The sequence below is a fragment of the Drosophila guanche genome, unplaced genomic scaffold (assembly GCF_900245975.1).
Source record: "Drosophila guanche unplaced genomic scaffold, DGUA_6, whole genome shotgun sequence".
NCBI lineage: Eukaryota > Metazoa > Arthropoda > Insecta > Diptera > Drosophilidae > Drosophila > Drosophila guanche.
In genome coordinates this window covers 368,679-387,809 of record NW_022995743.1, presented here as the reverse complement: position 1 = coordinate 387,809, position 19,131 = coordinate 368,679, and the positions used below count along the sequence as shown (strand labels likewise).

The 19,131-nt window shown below is 45.1% G+C and overlaps 1 protein-coding gene across 7 annotated transcripts in view; it reads left to right on the top strand.

Moving 5' to 3' along the window:
- Positions 1-141: 141 nt before the first annotated feature.
- The window catches only part of LOC117592379 (mitogen-activated protein kinase kinase kinase kinase 5), a 44,643-nt gene continuing 25,653 nt past the window's right edge, over positions 142-19,131 (top strand). For 3 of the 7 annotated variants that reach the window (XM_034286090.1, XM_034286088.1, XM_034286089.1), the window contains exon 1: positions 1,233-1,358. In XM_034286090.1, coding sequence (XP_034141981.1) covers positions 1,233-1,358 — 126 coding nt within the window. Of the gene's footprint in view, positions 304-913; positions 1,359-19,131 lie in introns of those variants that run through there. The other 4 variants (XM_034286084.1, XM_034286087.1, XM_034286085.1 and 1 more) reach the window with 4 other exon arrangements.

Here is a 19,131-nt window from a genome sequence, read left to right as displayed (position 1 = left end):
GAGTCACAATCACCTGGTAATATTAAGCGGAATATCTAAATCAAGGAAAATGTTATATTGGCAACGGTGTTTTTCGGTACATTTTCAGTATATTTTAGTGTATTTCTGAGGGTCAGACGGGTAGATTTCTCCTTTAAATCCGGTCACACAAAAGTCTACGAATTAAAAACAACAACATTTTGGCTGCGCGGAGCATGTGAAATTTTTCGTTCGTGAAATTATTATAAACTAATAAATTGGCAAAATTCTCCGTGAGCCAAGAAAATTAAAAGTAAGCTCGGGAGCAGACACGTGTTTGCGTCGGTGCGTTTCTCATAAATTTACAAACAGCAGCTAGAACAACAACCACAACAACACAGTCGTCAGGCGACAAAGCGACACGCCTCGCCTTCGTCGACGAAGCAGTGTGTCGCGACGCCCTTGTTTTTGTTGTCGCGTGTGTCGTCGCTATTCTGTCTGTGCATATTCCCAATTGGGGAATCTATGCCATGACTGTGGTCGAGCGCTATGTTCAATAAACAATAGCCGATTAAAGTGCATACGGAAGAGAAAAACAAGACAGTCTTTTTGTTCTGTTACCCCGCAAAGCACAAAGCTTGTGCCCCCCACCCCCCCCCGCCAAAACACGCTTTCTCTTGTCCATTGCCAAACGCTGCAATGCGTTTATCATTCTTCGCAAGGTATTTCAAGTACAAGGTGGAAGCAGGCATAGCTTTGGGAGGCCGCACTGTACATCTGCCATACCCTCCATTTAGCATTGCCGCTGCTGTTGTTGGAGTTGTTCGTGCTGTTTGATTTGTTTTTTGTTTCCACAATTTTCTGCGTCATAATATTGCAAATGTCTGCGTTGCCGTTGCCGTTCCCCGTATCCGATCCCGTTCTTGTCTAATTTCCTATTTGCTAATTGTTTCAGTTGGGCTAATTTCGATCCAGACAAAGAAGTCCAGTTAACGTTACGCAATTGAAAGTCTGTGTGTGCAGCACGCGTGTATTTGTGTGTGACTAATGTGTGTGTAATCCGCCCGCCTGCCCTTTTCAGCAGTCGGACAAAATGCATTGTGATCTTTATCGATGGGCGACCACAAATCACCAGTAAAATAAAACCAAAGAAAATCTGTCGATAGTGAGAGAACGAAAGCAGAGAACGCAAAGAAGAGCCAAAAAGAGAGCATCAGCTGGTAGGATTCGACCTCGAATTCGGACTCCGATCGGGGACTCGACTCGGTCTCAAAATGGCCGCCGCGCACAGCCACCACAACGCCAACCTCCTTAGCTCGGACATCTCGCGGCGCAATCCGCAGGACGAATACGAGCTCATTCAGAAGATTGGCTCCGGCACCTACGGCGACGTATACAAGGTGAGTGATGCAGTGAGGAAGGTGATGGGTGATAGCTCAGACACTGGCGTAGGGGTAGGGTACGACTCTTACGCCATGTTGCACACAGACGGCTGTCCTGCGGCAGAATAAGAGCCACTTTGCGAAGCTGGCCTGCGCTCACCATCTATCCCGGGAATGTTACGCACACAAAAAACAAACCGAATGAGAAGCGTGCCTCGATTTAGAATGCTTTTTCTCCTTTCCCATCTGCGGCTTTTGTTTTTCTTTGCATTCCTGCTGCCAGCTTGGGTGCATGTGCAGCCCCATACACAGTACCAGCCCCAGTGGCATCGTCAGCCCCCATAACTCCCACTTGGCACACTCATTTGTACATCTGTTTGCCACCGCATGCTCCACGCTCCTCGGCACCCCTCCGGCTTCCCAAGTTATTCCTGCACAAAATATGCGCAATTGTAGTTCTGCGTTTCTTTTTTTTCCGCCATTGCCGCCTCCTTGCGTATGCCTGCTTTCATGTTTCACCTCGCTGCCCGTTGCTGGTGGAAATATGACAAATGCTCTCTGCCCCAGAAACTGCCCTTGTACCTTGTACCTTGGACTGTACTGTAGGACGCAAGGCGTGGCATAATGCATTTGCGCTGTTAGGGGCGGTCCTACAGCTCCAAAGAGCAGACATTACTGATCCACAGTGGTGCAAGCTGGAGACTTATATTTGCAATGTGGAATCCCGTGGGATATCATCACCCCCATTTTCTTTGCCATAAGTCCTTCAGATGACTACATTCGATTGCATTCCACTCTACTTATCGGCCATCGGTTATGGGTCACCCCTCAGTCTGGGGCCGTCGTTTACGCAGCCACGCGCTTGCATTGAATATGGGGATTTAAATCGTGACTGTCTTATTTATGTTTATCCACCCCTCCCCGTCTTCTCTCACTCTAGATTGTCTCTCTCGCGTTCTTTTGGATGAGGAGGATGAGTCATCCGCAAAGTCGGCGGCGCATGCTTCAACTTGGTTTCGATTTCAGTTTCGAATTCAGTTTCAATTCCAATTTCCCCTTTTCTGTTCTTCGTTCCCCTGTCTTTTGTTTTTCTTTTGCGGACTTTCGTTGCCAGGGGAATGTGTGAACACACATAGTACATACAATTGCCACACTCTCGCACAGTCAACACATCATCAGAACATTCCGCTGGCAATTCTCATTTCATCTCATTCCTGCACACTGTTTACAAATCTCTCCTCTCTCATTCTTTGTTTACACAAAGTTTTGGCATGGAACACACTCTAGCTCAAATAGTGTACAGATCTGTACGTATCCATAATTGTACGGACAGGCCATGTACACATGCACGTACATACATATGTATGTGTATACGAGTAGAGTGTGATAGGGAATGGGAAACGCAATTGAAGTGCTTGGTCAATCGAAAAGCGTTCTCCCGTTTGTGCTCTCTTTTGCTGCAGCTATTTTCACGATATTAATTTACAATGGAAATATGTAATAATAATAGTAGCAACAATAACACCAAAGTTGACAGGCTATTATCAGATATGGAAGGAGTCGGGTAGGCAGTGCAGTCATTTGGTTTCCTGTGTTCCAATTGCTCTTTTGCCTCATTTCTCATCGATTTATTCCAAATAGTCGCACAAATACATACATATGTACATATGTACAGTGCTCCAGTGCTTCAAAAAAAGTAAAAGCTAGAGTGAGCAACTAAATTGCACCTGACAAGGTGGTGTGGCTAAGTGGGTGGTTGGGCAGAGGTGCTACAACAAGGTTTTCATTACCGGAAATTCGAGTGCGAGACGACGCAGAGGGAAAAGTCCAATAAGTGGACTCTGCTCTAAGGAAAGCGTAAAAAATGAAAAGTGCCCGGTTTCAGTTATGCAATGGAAAGTAGTACAAATACAAATACATATGTACATACTTTATGCGTACCACAAGAGCGTGGGAGGGTGTTTGTGTGTGTGTGTGATTACCGTCGCCCGTCACTTGACTTCGCTACACAATATGACCATTGTTGTTGTGGCTGCTGGCACACTCTAACAATCATCCTCGTCATTGTCGTTGTTTCTTTCTGGTTTCGTACCCTTTCAGAGGGTACTACGAGAATAATGAACTTTTTGTATCGGACTCATAATGCACGTAGTAAGATCTGTGAAGGAGCTGTAGCGGAATGTTTGTTTTTCATAGATCAGTCAAAGCCTCAACTCGGACGATTATGGTTAATACATATCGAGACCATAGAAACAATCTTCCTGCAACGAGGGTATCCACAAGCTTTTGTCCAACAAGAAGAGCCTTTCTTTCTTGTTTTTATTTTGTTTGTTTTTCTTCGTGCAACACGCATGAAGACATGAAAAAAGTGGCGCACAGCTCTCGACACGGTTGAAGAGGGGGTGAGCGAAAACGACCCATCTCTACAGAACGAGACTTAAATATGTGCATAGGTGAAGGGACAAGGGGACGGAAGGCTACAGAAAATTACTAGAGAAAAGAACGAAGTGAAGTGAATTTGAAGCAACGCCATGAAGTGGCCAAGTGAGGGGTTGTTGGGCAGTGGCAGGAGGGAGTGAAGGAGGTCACGTAGCAGACGCTGCGTCTGTATCTATGTACATACATATGTGTATGCTTATGTATCTGTGTTTTTTTTTTTGCTGTGGAATTGCAGCTTGTTTGTTCCTTTGTTTTCCCCAAATTTACAGTTCTATCTCAAAATTGTTCACAAAACAAAAGCAGAATCAAAGCCAAATCAATTGCACCCGCAAAACCCAACCACTTTGTCAGGCTAGACAACATGTAATGGGTGAGGGGAGGGCAGTGGCGTTGTCTGTAACCTGCCGAAAAATGTTTGCCTTGAACTGCGTTGCGGCACAGTGAACAAGAAGGGGGCGCCACAAAAGGCAAATAGAAAATGTCAAAGGGTTTCTCATAGCCTCCAACTTCCACTCCGCCCATACCACCCACCGTTCGCTTGAATGTTCCTTAAGAATAAAAAATTCCAAAGGGTTTCGCTGGGTGAATGGATGGCAGCGATGGATTCACGCTGATGGTATGCGGGGGCAGATATGCAAATGGATGCTGACTCCAACTCCAACTCCCAACTCCAATGGCCGTTAAGCAAACACTGAGACAGTTTCAACGCCTCCGCATTCGCATCCGCATCCAATGCCAAATAAACATCTAGTGCCACATTTAAATGTTAAATGAGAAACGCGGCAAAGTTTTTCCTAGGAAAGGAAAACAAAGCAGAAACTGTGTGTGAGAGTGTGAAGTGGGAGTGAGGGTGGCAATGGCAACCCTTAATTTAGCAACAACAAAGCGCCATAACTATACAACCAACGACTGGGGCTTGGTGAAGGGGACGTCGCCATGTTGACCTAATTCTGCCGTGGTAATAATTTGCACGTCTTCAACGGGTTAGAAAGGGACAGGGAAAGGGGCAAAAGGGCACCCGACTGTGGGGCAGTTAGGGGTTTCATGCCATTCGGCTGTTGCAATGTTTTGGTGGAGGCTTGTGGCTGCATTCTGTCTCGCTCTCTCTCTCTCTCTCTCTTTCTCCAGTAGCTCCAGCTGTGTCTAATGTGGATGCAACAACAATTGTGGCAACTACGTTTCTATACTGAACAGACACTGCATTCTAGTTAACTCGACACAACATGTAATCCATTTTCACTCATTACACTGTAGTGCTCATTGACTTGGGAGGTAAGCGGCACATATCGGCCAGATATCGATTTCTGTATCCAATGCCATATGCTCAGAAATTAAGAAAAGCTTAAAGGTTAGGCCACATTCACCCTTACACTATTTGTAGTGAGCAGATCCCTAAAACGTACATATGCATCGCTAGATTCCGCAAGTGTGTCCGTTCCTCATGGGGCAACACGAGACAGGAACATCAACAATTTGTGGCAATTAGCAGGAACACGTGTTCTACAATGGACCTCCCCCACCGCTGCACCTTACTCCCAGCTGACCGAGGAGGCCAGCAGCAGTCCACACAGAACTTCCTGCCACCGTGCCACCTCTGCCGCTTATCATCGCCTCCATCTGTGTGTCCTTTTATTTGACCGCCCATCTGCCTCCACCGTCTCCTTGTCCACTGAGCCTAAACTAATCCACTCGCCAAATCAACTCAAATGTACGAAAATTTAAATAAAAACCCAACTCGAGGGACCCCTGAACCCACAGCCCGATTCCCCCGCCCCGAACGACTCCCTTCCGCCGCAAAACCCGAAAAATCCCAGTTGTGCAAATATTAGGATTGCCTGAGGAAGAGCTCTCCCCTTCTCGTCTTCCTAGCCTTTTATTCCATTATCCATTCGCTTTAAAACATATCAGAAATATTGCATACCCCCCTAGACAGCCCCACCCTGTTCCTCGCTGGTCCCTTAGCTATCACAGACATCAGCAGACGTCCCCAAAGTCAAATAAAATGTAAGGGGAAATTCAAAATAAAAGTCTAAATCGCATTTTTGTATTTATTTTCTTTACCGTGTTTAAAGGTTTGTTTTTCTGGGTGGAGAAAAATGGGTGGTGCAGTGGGAGGAACGTGAAAAGGTCTGTAGGCAGACTCTTTCCGCTCGGGAAATGCAGTGGGAATGGGAGAGGGGCGTGAACATGAAGTACCATGGAGGAAGAAGTTTTCCTTTGTCGCTTTTTGTCGTTCTGTAGCTTGTCATTGCCCTGCGCTGGCTCTGTCTCTGTCTCTGGGAAGCAATAGGGGGAACAGCGGAGCTGGACCTAGAAAGTAGCTGCTGGCTAATTTCATCTATTTCTCTGCCTGTGCCAGTGAATCTTTCTTTCGACTTTTTACCTTGTTGTCTGGTCTGTCTTTGATTCTGTCACCATTCATCTTGGTCCAAATGTCTTCCCCACACAAAATAGAGACGGAGATGTGGTGGATTCTGCTTCTTCTCCTTTAGTTTTTCCCTTCTTTTCCTCACTCATTTCCGTTTAACATTTTCCTTAAATATTGAGCGGCTTGGTTTATCCGTTCTTCCTTCTTTCATTCTTGTGCTTATCCGCTAGACACTTCCGAAGAAGATGGAGATGGTCCCGTTTGAAGAGCAATCCCATCGATTGGATGTGTGCCAGATCCCTTCCAACTCTACCCCCAGCGGGGAGTGTTTACAGCTCGTTATTTGGCCAATCTCGCAAAGGCTTTAACCAACTCTAACTCTTTTATTTATCTGTGCTTGTATGTGTTCGAATGCATATTTATGTACATATGTGTAGCTGCCAAAACTTTGTCCTTCATTATAACTTGGTTTTGCCCACATCCACCTCTTCTGCCACTGCCCCATGCCCCATACACCGTTCCCCATGCCTAAGTTTTGAACCGACAAGAGTTTTACCATATTAAAATAATAATCAGCAGCGTCCAAATATAAACTCATGCAAGTGAAGACATCGCCTGCCTTCCTCTGTACCCACATTTCCCTCCTCCCAACGAGAATGGTTTGGGAATAAAAATCGAACAAATATTTTAGACATAAAGTCACAATGTTGTAGATGGTGGGCGTGGTAGCGGTATTAGAGGCAGGCGCCAAGGACTTGAGCCCCGCAACTTAACTAAAGCAAACTAAAATTGAAGCTGCCGCATGTTGGATGGGAGAGAGAGAGGGAGAGAGCTAGTAATGCCATGCTGCCTGGAATTCGCCTCTTTGAATTTAGCGAACCTCCCGGGCTCTACACCTGACATTTTTGTTTCCCTAAATTATTAGCAAGGGGGAATAATTGGAGCTCCCTTTATGCTCCTCCTGTCCGACTGCACTTGCTACTCACTGCCTGAGGGGAGAGACAGCGAGTAGATGATTAAAAACTTGTGGAATTATGCAAGTAAAATGAGCTACTTAAAAACTGGTCGTAGTTTCGGAGGGAAGGGTCTACACCCAACAGCCAGTCAACCGCTTGTAATCGGAGGCCAAAAGTTTTGTTGTTTGTTGCTTTGCATAATTCCATTAGCCACCAAACCAAAAAGTTGCGCCGAGTCGAAAACTTTCTGTCCAAACTAATTCCCATTAAAATGTGTAATTCCAATTTGCAGTCTGCTTCCAGACAGAAAAAGAGAGAGAAAGAGAGGATGGGAGAAGGGGAAAGAGAGTAGTGGGAGAAAAATGAATTTGTCAAATGCACAACATTCAGAAATTCTCTTGGAAAGAGTAATCAGTGGGGCATGTTAATGGGGAACGGCTGGAATATCTCAATCGATTTTTCAGAACCACGCCGGAAGCCAGCTGTGCGAGACCAAGTGCTCTTATCAATAATAATTCCTACCATCACAGTGCCCATGGCAGAAGGGATGTCTGCCCCCCAAAAGCAGTTGGCAATATAATAAAAACAAGCAACCAAAAATAATGGTTAACCTTTAAGGAATTTGCCGTTAAGAACGGCTGCATCATATATTCCGTTAAACTTTACGTTAAATAAGGTTACGTGATGCTAAATTCCGCTAGTGAGGCTGGACAGGGCTATCGCCGCTAAACACTAACATATCCGAATTTATCTAAGCGAAAATTTACAGTTTTAAAATTCTTATGACTGTATGGGTAGAGCGTATGATTGAAGAGAGACTGGGAGCGAGAAGCGTGACGAAAATGTTTAGAGCTTTTGACACAAACTGGAATAGGGGAACAGGGAGAACTACAGACAAAGATAGAGCCTGGAGATAGAGGAAATTTAGGAAACACAAAAACACAATTATATTAAATGTGTAGTTGCATACGCCTGAAGTAAACTTTTCCTTTGTGGAGCAGAAGAACAGAGCGGGAGAGAATGGAATATGTTTTTAAAATACCATATGTGAGTGGTGGGGTGGAGGGTCTGCAGTATGTGTATGTTCGGAAGTAATTAGTTAATGGAGTTTCCCTTTTGGAAGAGCCAAACCAGATTCTTCGATTCTTAAAACTGTTTATTGAATCTAAACACTAAAACCGAGACAGAAACAGAGCGGAATAAACCAGACCGATACAAGTAGAGCTTGAGGGAGGGAGGGCAACACATTTGCTAGCGAAATTGACAAGTCCCTAAGAAGAGCCATTGGGGTCGTCAAAGAACAACCATAAAGAGTAATACCCGACGAACGAGGGGAGAAATAGGGAAAAGTAAGGAAAAAAGTTATTGAAGCTTTATTTGTAATAGCAAGACAAGAGTGTTGGGTGGGGAAATGGGTGGGGAAATGGGTGAAAAAATATGATAAAAATGAAGTAGAGAGACCAAGAAATCTCAGGAAAAACCATAAATAGATGGGACGGGAAAGAAAAGAAACAAGCAGCAGTAGAAGCAAGAAAGAAAGGAATAAGGAAAAGAACAACAATAAAAGTAGAAAGAATAAGCAAATTATGTGAAAGAGAAGCGAAGAGAAGAGCAGAGATGAAATGAGCCAAAGAAAACTTCAAGTCAAATAAAAAGTCTTTAGCAATGCTTTTGCCTCATCTAATAATTTATATATGCATGTACATATGTACATACATATGTATGAATGAGTCTGTATTTCCATTGTCTCTTACAAAGGAGAGGGGGGTGCCCATTGCCCATTTTTTTACTCTCACTACCACTCTCTCTCTGTTTCTCTCTTGCTGATTGAGTTTCTGCCATGGGGCTGTCCAATAATGAACATTGTTTGCCTCAAGTTCAAAGTTTGCTGGTGAAACGCGCTTCATTAGAGTGAGAGAGGCAGAGGCGTGGACAATTTGAGAAGGGGGTGGCTGGGCAGAGGGGAGAGTAAATAAACAAGAGCTACTTAATTTAAATACAAGTTTTGCTACATTTAAACCCTGCTCTTTCCCCCACAGTGCAGTGCACATCCTCCTAGACTTACGCCTCTGCTACGCGATGCTTTTTTTTACGCATCTGCCTGCTGCTGATAAGTGTGCGGCTCTTCACTGTTCGTTCCGTTCGGTGTTCTACCTTTCATGAACTCATTGTAACGCTTTCTCATTGGGGTATGAAAGAGGAGAACCGCAGAGAGAGAGATTCTATGACCTTGAGCTTTAAGCATCGAATGAAAAGATAAATGTGTGAGCGGAGCAATCCAGATGACGAATGACGACCGCTAAGAGGTAAATGATGATGAAGCGGGCCCATGCCTAGGCCCAGGCAGAGCTCATTTGAAAGTCTCGCGACTGCTTGAAAAGCTTGAGATTTCTCTTACACTCTCCTGCTCGCTCTCTCCTTTCTGTTAGCTGCAAAAGCGGGTGCTCTTGATTTATGCCTGTAACAGATGGCAGTCGGTCGGGGGGAGTGGCTGAAACATGTTGATGAAGTTATTTTTCCGCAACATTACGTAATTTAATGCAGAACACAAACTGTTGTCATATATTTTTGCACAGCCACCCCAAACCCTCCCTCCCCCTAAAACACACAAGCATGCAACAAATAATGTTCTCGCAGGGGGTTCCTCTCCTGCGGCACAGGCCAGGCCCAGACTCAGACTCATGCTCAGGCCTGTATATTCCAGCTCCGACGGTGCAGAAAAACAAGGAGAGTGGAAACCGCTGACCAATATTTCACAAACAATTCAGAAACAAAAAGGAAAAGGCTAAAAATAAAGGGGTGCAGTTGCCAAATGCCAGAATGAAGCACACAGAGAGCGATGGATAGTGGAAGGGACAGAGAGAAGCGGAGAGAGAATTTCCACAAAAAAATGCAGGAGACGCCTCCTCTCCATCTCCCCATGTACAGCCGCAGGCACAGGGCGAGGCAGGTTCCTGCCAGCCCACTATGTACCGCGCATTCTTCAATTATGCAATTTTCTATTTTTCTACGAATTGAAACCGAAACTCCATCTCCGGCCCTTCACCTGCCACTGGCCCTATTACAATGGAATATTTCCGTGCAGCCATATACTGCAGTTTCCAGATTTCCTCTTTTTCTATGCCTTCAAAGAGCGGCTGTGACAGCCGCAGACGACGCCACTCCCCCTCTTTCGGTCTGTTTCCTGATGACAAAACCATTTTTGGCTACCTCTCAAGAAGGGGGCTTTGTTGTGCCACACCCCCTTTTCAATCCTGTCCCACCAGCGAATGGCCTCAATCTGGAGTCCTGAATGTTAATCTCCAATTTTAAGTTTTCCATTTGCGGCAGGTAAGCCACTTAATTCCTCTGCCCCTCTTTTGTGTCCTTCTTTATGGTTGCAAATCAATTTTGCTCTTATCGCTCTCCATTATCAATTCCAGGGAATGAGAGAGAGCGGGAGATGTGGGCGCGTATACGAAACGGAAAATAATTGCCTACAATGTGACTCCTCCATCGTAGCTTGCCGCTTGCCCACATTAAAACCAATCTAGAGTCTAGACTGAATTGTTGCGTAGAGAAGAACATCGATTCGCAAACCATCTTCGATCTAAATGGATCGATATTTAACATCCACAGAATTTGTCAAATGCTATAGAAAATCTTGTGAAAACATTGCCAACGCCTCGCTTCATTTTATGGGGAAGAAAAGGGACCTTGGACTTGTAATTTTCTGCTGCCGGAATTGATGAATGTTCTTCTGGGGTAAATACATGTAGTTGCAGGGCGAAAACTTTGTTTTGGGCCCAACAAATGAAAAGTTTCCACAGATATTCTGGGGCTTGAATTGGGAGTCGAGAGAGTCACATTTTGAATGAATGTATGGCCAATGAGATATCTGTTTTCTGTCTTAAAACGCAATAACCGTTAAGAAACTGTTCTGCCTTCCGACTGGTGAGTCTCCCCTCCCCCCTTTGACACCCCTTTGGTAGTTGGTCAAACGGTCACGTTTCAATGGAGAGCCAGTTGCCAGTGCAGACGGCTTGTTGGGACAGAGAGGGGACAGAGCGATTGCTCATTTCAAAGGTGATTGATGAACGGAAGGTGGCAAGAGGTAGCAGCATGGTGGTAGCAGATAGCGGGGAGAAAGTGATAAAAGTTGACATTCGACGCGTAACAGGTGTGCACGAGGGACGGAGTAGGTGCTATGAGACGAGGGGATTGATGGGGGGAATGGCATTAAATCAATATATCAAACACCCAAACCAAACTCAAACACCCTCCGCCTTCTCATAAAGCTCTTATCTGCATTTTTCTATAGTGGGTACTTACACATACATTCTTACAGGGCGTAGACGGGGCAGACATTCCCGAAAGTGTGCCATTGGCATTCCCAGCGTGTGTCTGTTCCTGCAGACAGCCCCTGCCCATGTCCCTTCTACCGCTCAGGCACATTAAAGCCGCCAAGAACCCCGCTTTATATTCATTCATTTGCCCCATTCACCGGGCCTGCCAGTGACTCAGCAACTCAGCGACTCGACGACAGAGTCTCGCATCAAACAGGGAAATTAGCATACTCTTGCTGGCGAAGGGGATGGTGATGTTGACAAAACAACGTTTGCCATTTATATAGGCTTATGGCAGAAGCAGAATCAGCAGCAGGGCAGTGGCACGTAGAAGGTGGAAGACGGTGCTTTAATTACGCTGCCTCTTAGCTTGAATTTGCCCCTCTGCCACACTGGGGCGTATGCACAATGTTGTAGCATCAACTTTAATGAGGCACTGCCTTCCATGATGCGTTGCTTCAGTTGCTTATGAAACGAACTCTTTGTTGCATAATAAGAGAATTGCTGCTTTGCTTTGTTTGCTGGGGATTCTAATCGGATTTGGGCATTTGGTTTATGGATAGATAAAAAGGTGATCTTTGCCGCTATGCAGCTTCCGCACATGGCTTCCGGTCTAATTCCTTTGTCCCTGAAGACACCTGAATCATCCTTAGGTCAGACAGCACTGTGTCGATGCTGTTCCGAAATGCACTTCCATTTGTTATTCTGATCAGAGACGATTCAGACGCATGCAACATGAAGTATATGTATTTATGTACGTACATGTGTTATGAGATGGAGATGGATTTATCCAGCGTGACAAACTTCGTTGCGTGCACTTTAGTGTAAAGAAGAAATTCCTGAAATTACCTAGATTCCCTCTTACGTTACGGGATGGGGCATGTGGCGGGACAAGGACAAGGACCTTTCACCTTTTTGCGTGCACACTGCCGCAGGCCAAGTGGCACCCACACAGTGAATTGAGTTGGGCTCTACCTTTTTTACACGTGTCTCCAGCAGAAATAGAGAAGAGAGAGAGAATAAATGAGGGCCACAGCCTTTATCGTTCTTTTCTGAATGAGTATTATAGTCCTGGAAACTTGTTAATATTTCGACAACGTTACTGGTAGACTCCTTTGAAGGGACGTTGAGAGGGTTGTGCAGTTGTAGACTTTGCCATTCCATTGCGATACGAAAGGCGTTAAATGGGTCCAAGAAGAGCAGGTGGGCGTGCGACCCATGACCCCATGGCCCCCTGACTAAAAGTAATTAAAGTATTTTCCCAGGTCGTATCTGGGGTAGGGCAGTGGAAGGGGGTGTGGCCCGCAGCTTCGGTAAATTATATTCAATTTGTTGAAACTGTTTTCCAGTCATCAGACACAGAGGCAGGCGGACGGGCGGGAATCAAAACAACAAAATGCTGAGTGGAGCCTAACAGAAAGCCCCGTGGAAAAAGGTGGGTAAGGGCAAGGATGGGGTGACAGTGACAGTGACAGCGGCAGAGGCAGAAGTAGAGGCAACATAATATGCATAAAAGAGCAATGGAGCAAGGGGCAACTACTAGGTAGGGATAGTGGACTACGGCTTTGATGGCTCCATTTGTGCTTGTTGTGTTGCTGCTGTTTGGGCCAACTTTTGCCACGCCGATGGAGCAAAAACTTTGCCTAGTACTCGAAATGTTTCTCCTTTTTGTTTATATTCCTTGGAGAAGGTACCAGGCGCTCCAGGATCGGGGTCAGGTCCTGTCCAATGAATGCAATTTGGTTAAGTGAGCGGCCAAGTTGATACTTTTTTGAATGTCCGCCCACGCCAGTCCCCCGCTCCCTGTCTCCAGCCCCCAGGTGGCTTTCGGATGATAGATGATAGATATACGGTGCAAACAAAAAAAATGAAACGAAAACAAAGTAGAGCTGGGATTAGTTTTGGCTAATTGAATCGAGCGTTGCAGTGGGGGAGGGGAGTGAGTGGCAGGACTCCTCGGAAATGTTCCATAAACTGGAAGCAGTTTGGATAGTTTCATCTTTCAAGGGGGTGCAACTGGGGGCAGAGTATTCAAGGTGAGATGGTTCACCGGAGAAAGCAGCTCTACCACCCCTCCATCTGTCCATTTGATTTACATGTGAGTTTTGTAAGCCCCGTCCAGGAGGATGTTTGATGTGCACTTGTGCGTGTGTGGGTGTGTGTGTGTCTTTTGCTAATCGTTTATTTACGAGCCATAGCCAAAGCCGGAAGAGCGTGTCTGGGCCATGTTGTTGGGACAGTTCCTTTGCTCCTTTGAGTCCTGTGTGTCCTGGCAATTTATAAAACATGAACTCAATTAGTTTAAAAGGCTCACCGTGATCGAAAGGCAAAGGCCAGTGACTGGCAACGGGATGAGGGAAATTACAGCGAGAAACGTTGACAAATTGCAAAGAAAAAGAATAGGAGTACAGTACAGAGGAAGAAACAGAGAGAGAGAGAGAGAGAGAACAGAGTGAACAGGAAGAGGGAGGGGCACAAGGAATGGGGGAGAAAATAGGCTTCCTTAAATTGAACAGTCGCCACGTACTCCTGGCTCCTGGTTTCTGCTTCATTTTCCATCTCCGTCGAGTAGTTTGACCTCCTCGCTGGGGCAATTAGAGACGGCTGGCAGGACCTTGTCGCAGGCGACTAGACCATTCGCTTAACAAAGGTTCACAGTGAGTCGGACGGACTAAGAGAGAATGGCAGGAAAATCCTTCACCACCGAAATTAATTTACTTCCTTCTCAATGTTCTTTTTCAATTTCGTTTTCGCTTAGGTTACCGCTCTGCTTTAGCCCTCTCTTTGTTTTTCTTTCTTCTTTCCTTGCCACAATCCATCTCCTCCTCCTTTTTGCGCTTGTGCAATTAGCCCACAAATGTACCTGTTTTCTCCACGGAAACGCACTGGTGTATAGAGCGTTGCATACATCACGGCGCAGCAGTCAGAAATGTATTTATTCAATTCCGATTCCAAAGGGAAAGAGAGAAAAAGCTTTCTCCCGAGGCGGAAGCGGAGGTTCTGGGAAAGTCTACCTCATTGAATTTTAAATTTTAATTAAATTTGTAACTTTTCGGTCGAGTTTTAATGTCTGGCCTAATCGGATGTTCTGTAGATGGATACTGGGGTATGAAGTGCAATCGCTCGTTCGTTTCTAATTGCGAAAATCGGCTCGCAAAAGTTTCCCTTCTGTGTTCAAAGGTATAATTTGATTGATGCGACCTCGCCCAGGGATCGCCGCCCATCAAAGCGAACTCCTTCAACCACCAGTAGGGCGGAAGCGTAAGTTTTAATTGCCGGGCCGGACAGTTGGCGGTGATAAATCACGGTGCAGGCGGTAGGACATCATATGAACAGATTTGTGGTGCCTCCTTATCGTGACGCAGCATAATTGACGATCCGATAGGGAGCTAGAATAGGAAGGAAAATCTAAAATCCATAAAAGCAGAGACCTCAACAGAAGAAGAGCTCATGTAGGAGCTTAACAGAGCGGATCAGAACGAAATCGTGTTAATAACGAACTTCTTCGTTAGACAAGAAGAAAATGGAACGGGAAATGCGCGTCCTGGTGGCCAGGAAAGTAATTTTGCACGCAAGCCCAAGCTCTACAAGCCAAAAACTAGGGAGGGAATGGGTTGGAGCAGGAGGAGAGTACAACAGCAGGAGGTTATATGTAAACGGCAGCACAGCAACGGTAATGTGGGTGGTGCTAGTGCTGCTCCTGGATTTCCACTCTTTGTCTGACCCGGCTTTAAAAGTTTTTCCCTTCTCAAATTGATTGCCAGGACAATGAACTTTAGCTCTGATGTTTTCTTGGGAGACGGGAGAGCTTGGGTAAAAAAGTTGTCCGACTATTGTCAATTTCTTTCTTTTATGCACTAATTGACGTAGTCAAAAGATTATTCGGTTTTCCATTTTTAGGTAGATATTAGCCCATCGGAATTTTTCCACTTTGTTCACTTTCTTCATCTTTGGGAAACTTTTTCTTTGCACTTTTTGACGGACAGACACACTTTTCGTCCTGTCTGATGCAGGAGAGGGGGTGCTTTATGGGGCATAGAAGTGTGTGGTTTCAGTGTATTGAGGGCACGCCCGTATCACAGCTCTAATGGTCCACAGAATAACTTTATTCGCATGTGCCTGTCTGTCAGTAATTCAGCCTCTGCGACAGTTCTTTCTTTGCGCTTTGGGGGAATTCCCCCATTTTCGGTTTGCCCCTTCTCTGTAGCATCCGTTTAAAGTGCCCCAAAAAGTGTTATCTCTAAGAATCCCCGATCTCCTGTTAAATTACATTTTTGCGTAGTTTTTCGCTGTCCCAAGGTCTCCCCTTAATTCTCTGCCTTCCTGAGCCGAGCTTTTTCGCTTTGTTTTCCTTGTGTTTTTTCCTTTTGTTTTCTGTGTGTTCTCAGTGGATTGTTTTCATCCTTTTGCATGGCCATTTTCTCACTAATTTCCCCAATTGTTTATAAAAACACACACACATATATGAATATGCATCTGTATACAGATATGTCGAACACACACACACATACACTCACAAAACCAAATCCCACCGCAGGCTGCCATGTTGTCGACGCTTTTTGCTGCATACTCTCGGCCGCACAACTTTTTGCGGGTGTCTCTCCCTCCAACAATTTCCTTTATTTTAACGTATATTGAAATTGAGGTTAGGTTTTTTTTATGCTTCGAGCTAAATTGTTGCTGTTGATTTTGTTGTTGTTTCAGCTCTAAGAAAATTTAAAGTTTTTAAGTGGTTTAAGTGCCACTCCCCGGAGGATGATGGAGGTTGTCCGCTCCACCCTCCCCTCGCTTTCCATAATGGTGGGGGTGGGCCAAACTTCACCGGTAATGATGATGGAGCAGAAATGAAGTGTTGATAAAACGGGGCGAAAGAAAACCCCGCGGAATTCATGGAACTCACAATCGATTGGTGGCTTAATATACATACATACATATTGCCAGGGGAGTAGCCGTAGCAGCAGCAGCAGCAGCAGCAGCGAGAAATGCGAAAAATTTGCCAATACATCGTTCCGAACAGAACACAACAAACAGCCAGCAAAACGGAAAGAATGTTTCTGGCCGTGATTCTGCTCTTGTTCCCCCCCTCGCACTGCCACCGCTGCCGGTTGGTGGTGCCTGTGCTGCCTCCTCCAAAAATAAAATGCGCTCTGCGTAAACAAACAGTTGGTTGCCACTGCCTCGCTAGTGCCGTTGTGCCTCTTCGCTCTGCCTTGTGCCTGTTTGCATACCCTTTCGTAGAGAGTGTGTTAAAGATTTATAAAAAGCAGAGCATAGTATAAGTATATATAGTATAAGTATGCATATGTACGTCGTTATTATGGCTAGCAGGCATGCACACATTAGCCCATCTTTATTTTTCTATCGGAGTTTGAACATATGAAAACATGAAAACTCCAAAACTGCATAGATGCATCTGAGTGCGAAAGAGATCGAAATATAGATAAACCGCCCATGTCTTATCTCTCCCTGTTTCGAAGTAATTTCTTCTTAAATATGTACACTTATACATATATGTATATATGTATGTACACTTATACGTATATATATATATATATATGTATGTACATATGTATGTTTATATGTATGTATGTAAGTACCTTTTGTCGCTGCGATAGAGAGAAAAGGATCAGCCGATCTCTTTGCAGTGACTTAACATATGTGTATTTGTACATATCTCAAACATAAGCACGCAAGCACTTTCGATGTTTCGATGTCGGGTATGAAAATATTCGAGAAACTGATGGGCTTCCCTTATTGCTTTAGCGTCTGTCTTCCCGCCTGAGACAGTAGAAGCGTACGAAAAAATATGTGTGTTTATATTGCGAGAAAATATGTGGAAAGGTCGATGGGTTTTATAAATGTTTATGTGTATGAAGAAGTGTGTGTGTGTGAGTGTTAGTACGTGTGATGAACGTCAGAGCAAGGGCTGGTGGAGAGTGGAGGTGGTGCCATCCGTCAAATCGACTCAGACATTTGATGAACAGCAGCACGAAGTATCAAACAGAATGAAATAATCAGAAAACACGATGAAATCCTATTTCAATAACGGATTATTACTCGATTTGGATCCATCCGTGCCCCAACGATCCCCATTCCGATTCAGATCCAATTTGGGAAATATGTTTCACGCTTTCCTGCACTGGCACTCCCCCCTCCACTGCCGGTTTCCTTTGACGTGGCTCTCTTTTCGCTTGGCTTATTAGATGAGAATGTTGCTAAAAACTAAAATTATATATTCGACCTTTACCGTTCCTTTTCAGGTAAGCATCCATGGGCATCCATGAACATCAAAGGTGGACTCCAGACCACGCTCCATCGCCCCAACTATTCGAATCTGTGTTCTGGCAGCGCAGGTGAGCGACAAAGTCGACTTTTAATTATGCCCTTCAAAGCCGGCAGATTCGAAGCGCCAAATAATTTGCCTACGATGCAAAATAGTGGGAAAGAAAGGAAAAGGGGCTGGTGAGGAAAAAAGGGTGGTTGGAAGGAGGAATAGGGTTGTGGACCATGCAATGGAGCATCCGGGCAGCCGAGCAGCTTAATTAAATTGCAATTTTCCAGCGGGCGTCAGCGACAGCAACCACGATGGCAAAGTCAGCAGGAAAATTGAAACTGAAAACTGGAAACGGACAATGGCAATGTCGGAGTCAACAATAGTTCGGGGTGTCCGTACTGCTGCTGGGTGAGGGAGTGTCGCTTGGGGCACAACACGATGCGACAGAAAAGTCGTGTGAAAATGGGGAAAACAACAAAAACAGCGTCACAATGGCAGGCAAAAACTAAAAGTGCCCCAAAAGTGGAGAAGCTGCAACAAAAGCAACACCTATAATACCAGTGCAAAAGAGTGAAAATTCATTATTTTCCCGAGGCTCTTGAAGTGGCAAAAACTGCAACAAAAGCGACGGCAAAGGAGGCATGAAAAATGAAAGCAATGTGCAACAACGGAGCAAGTGATGGAAAAAATCTAGGAAAACGCTTCAAATAAGGCAAATGAAAGAAAGGAACAAATGAAAAGATTGCGAATAGAATGTAGGGGAAGGGCGGGAGGAATCAGAATATATACTCTTTTCCACCTCTTCACCCTGCCAGTAACCCGGCACTTGAGAAGGGAAGAGAAATCCTCAACGCAATCTAAATCACTTCTTGTCGACAAAATAAGTATGTTCTCTATCGTTTGCTTTGTTGTCTCTTTCTCTCTCTCTCTCTCTCTGGGTCTGCGGGCTTCTCTTCTTTGCTTTTACGCTCGCACGCGTTTTATCGCTTTGTTTGGTGTGCCAAATCTGGGGGAGAAGCAGTGAAAATAATTAGAATATTGGCTCAATTGTTCGGAAAATGTGTGAGAGCAGAGCAGGGCGCGCGCGATAATCAGCATAAAAATCGATTGAATCGTGGACGAAGAAGAACTGGAGAGGCCAGAGGAAGAAGTCATTGATGGGGTCATCGGTTGGAACGATGTTGATGATGAGGATGATGTGGATATTGATGATAATGTGGCTGTAGCTGCAGACGGGGAAGTGGATGAACTGAATGATGTGCATTCCCATATAATTGGGTTTTCGTCTCGACTGCTGCTCCTCCTGATGATCCTCCTAATATGCCAAGAAGAAATGTGAAATGTGGGGGAAATAATATGAAGGCCTTTCATTTCGTTGTACCTGTTTTTGTGAGTGTGTGTGGCTTTGCCTGGGTTGACGGCGGAAATA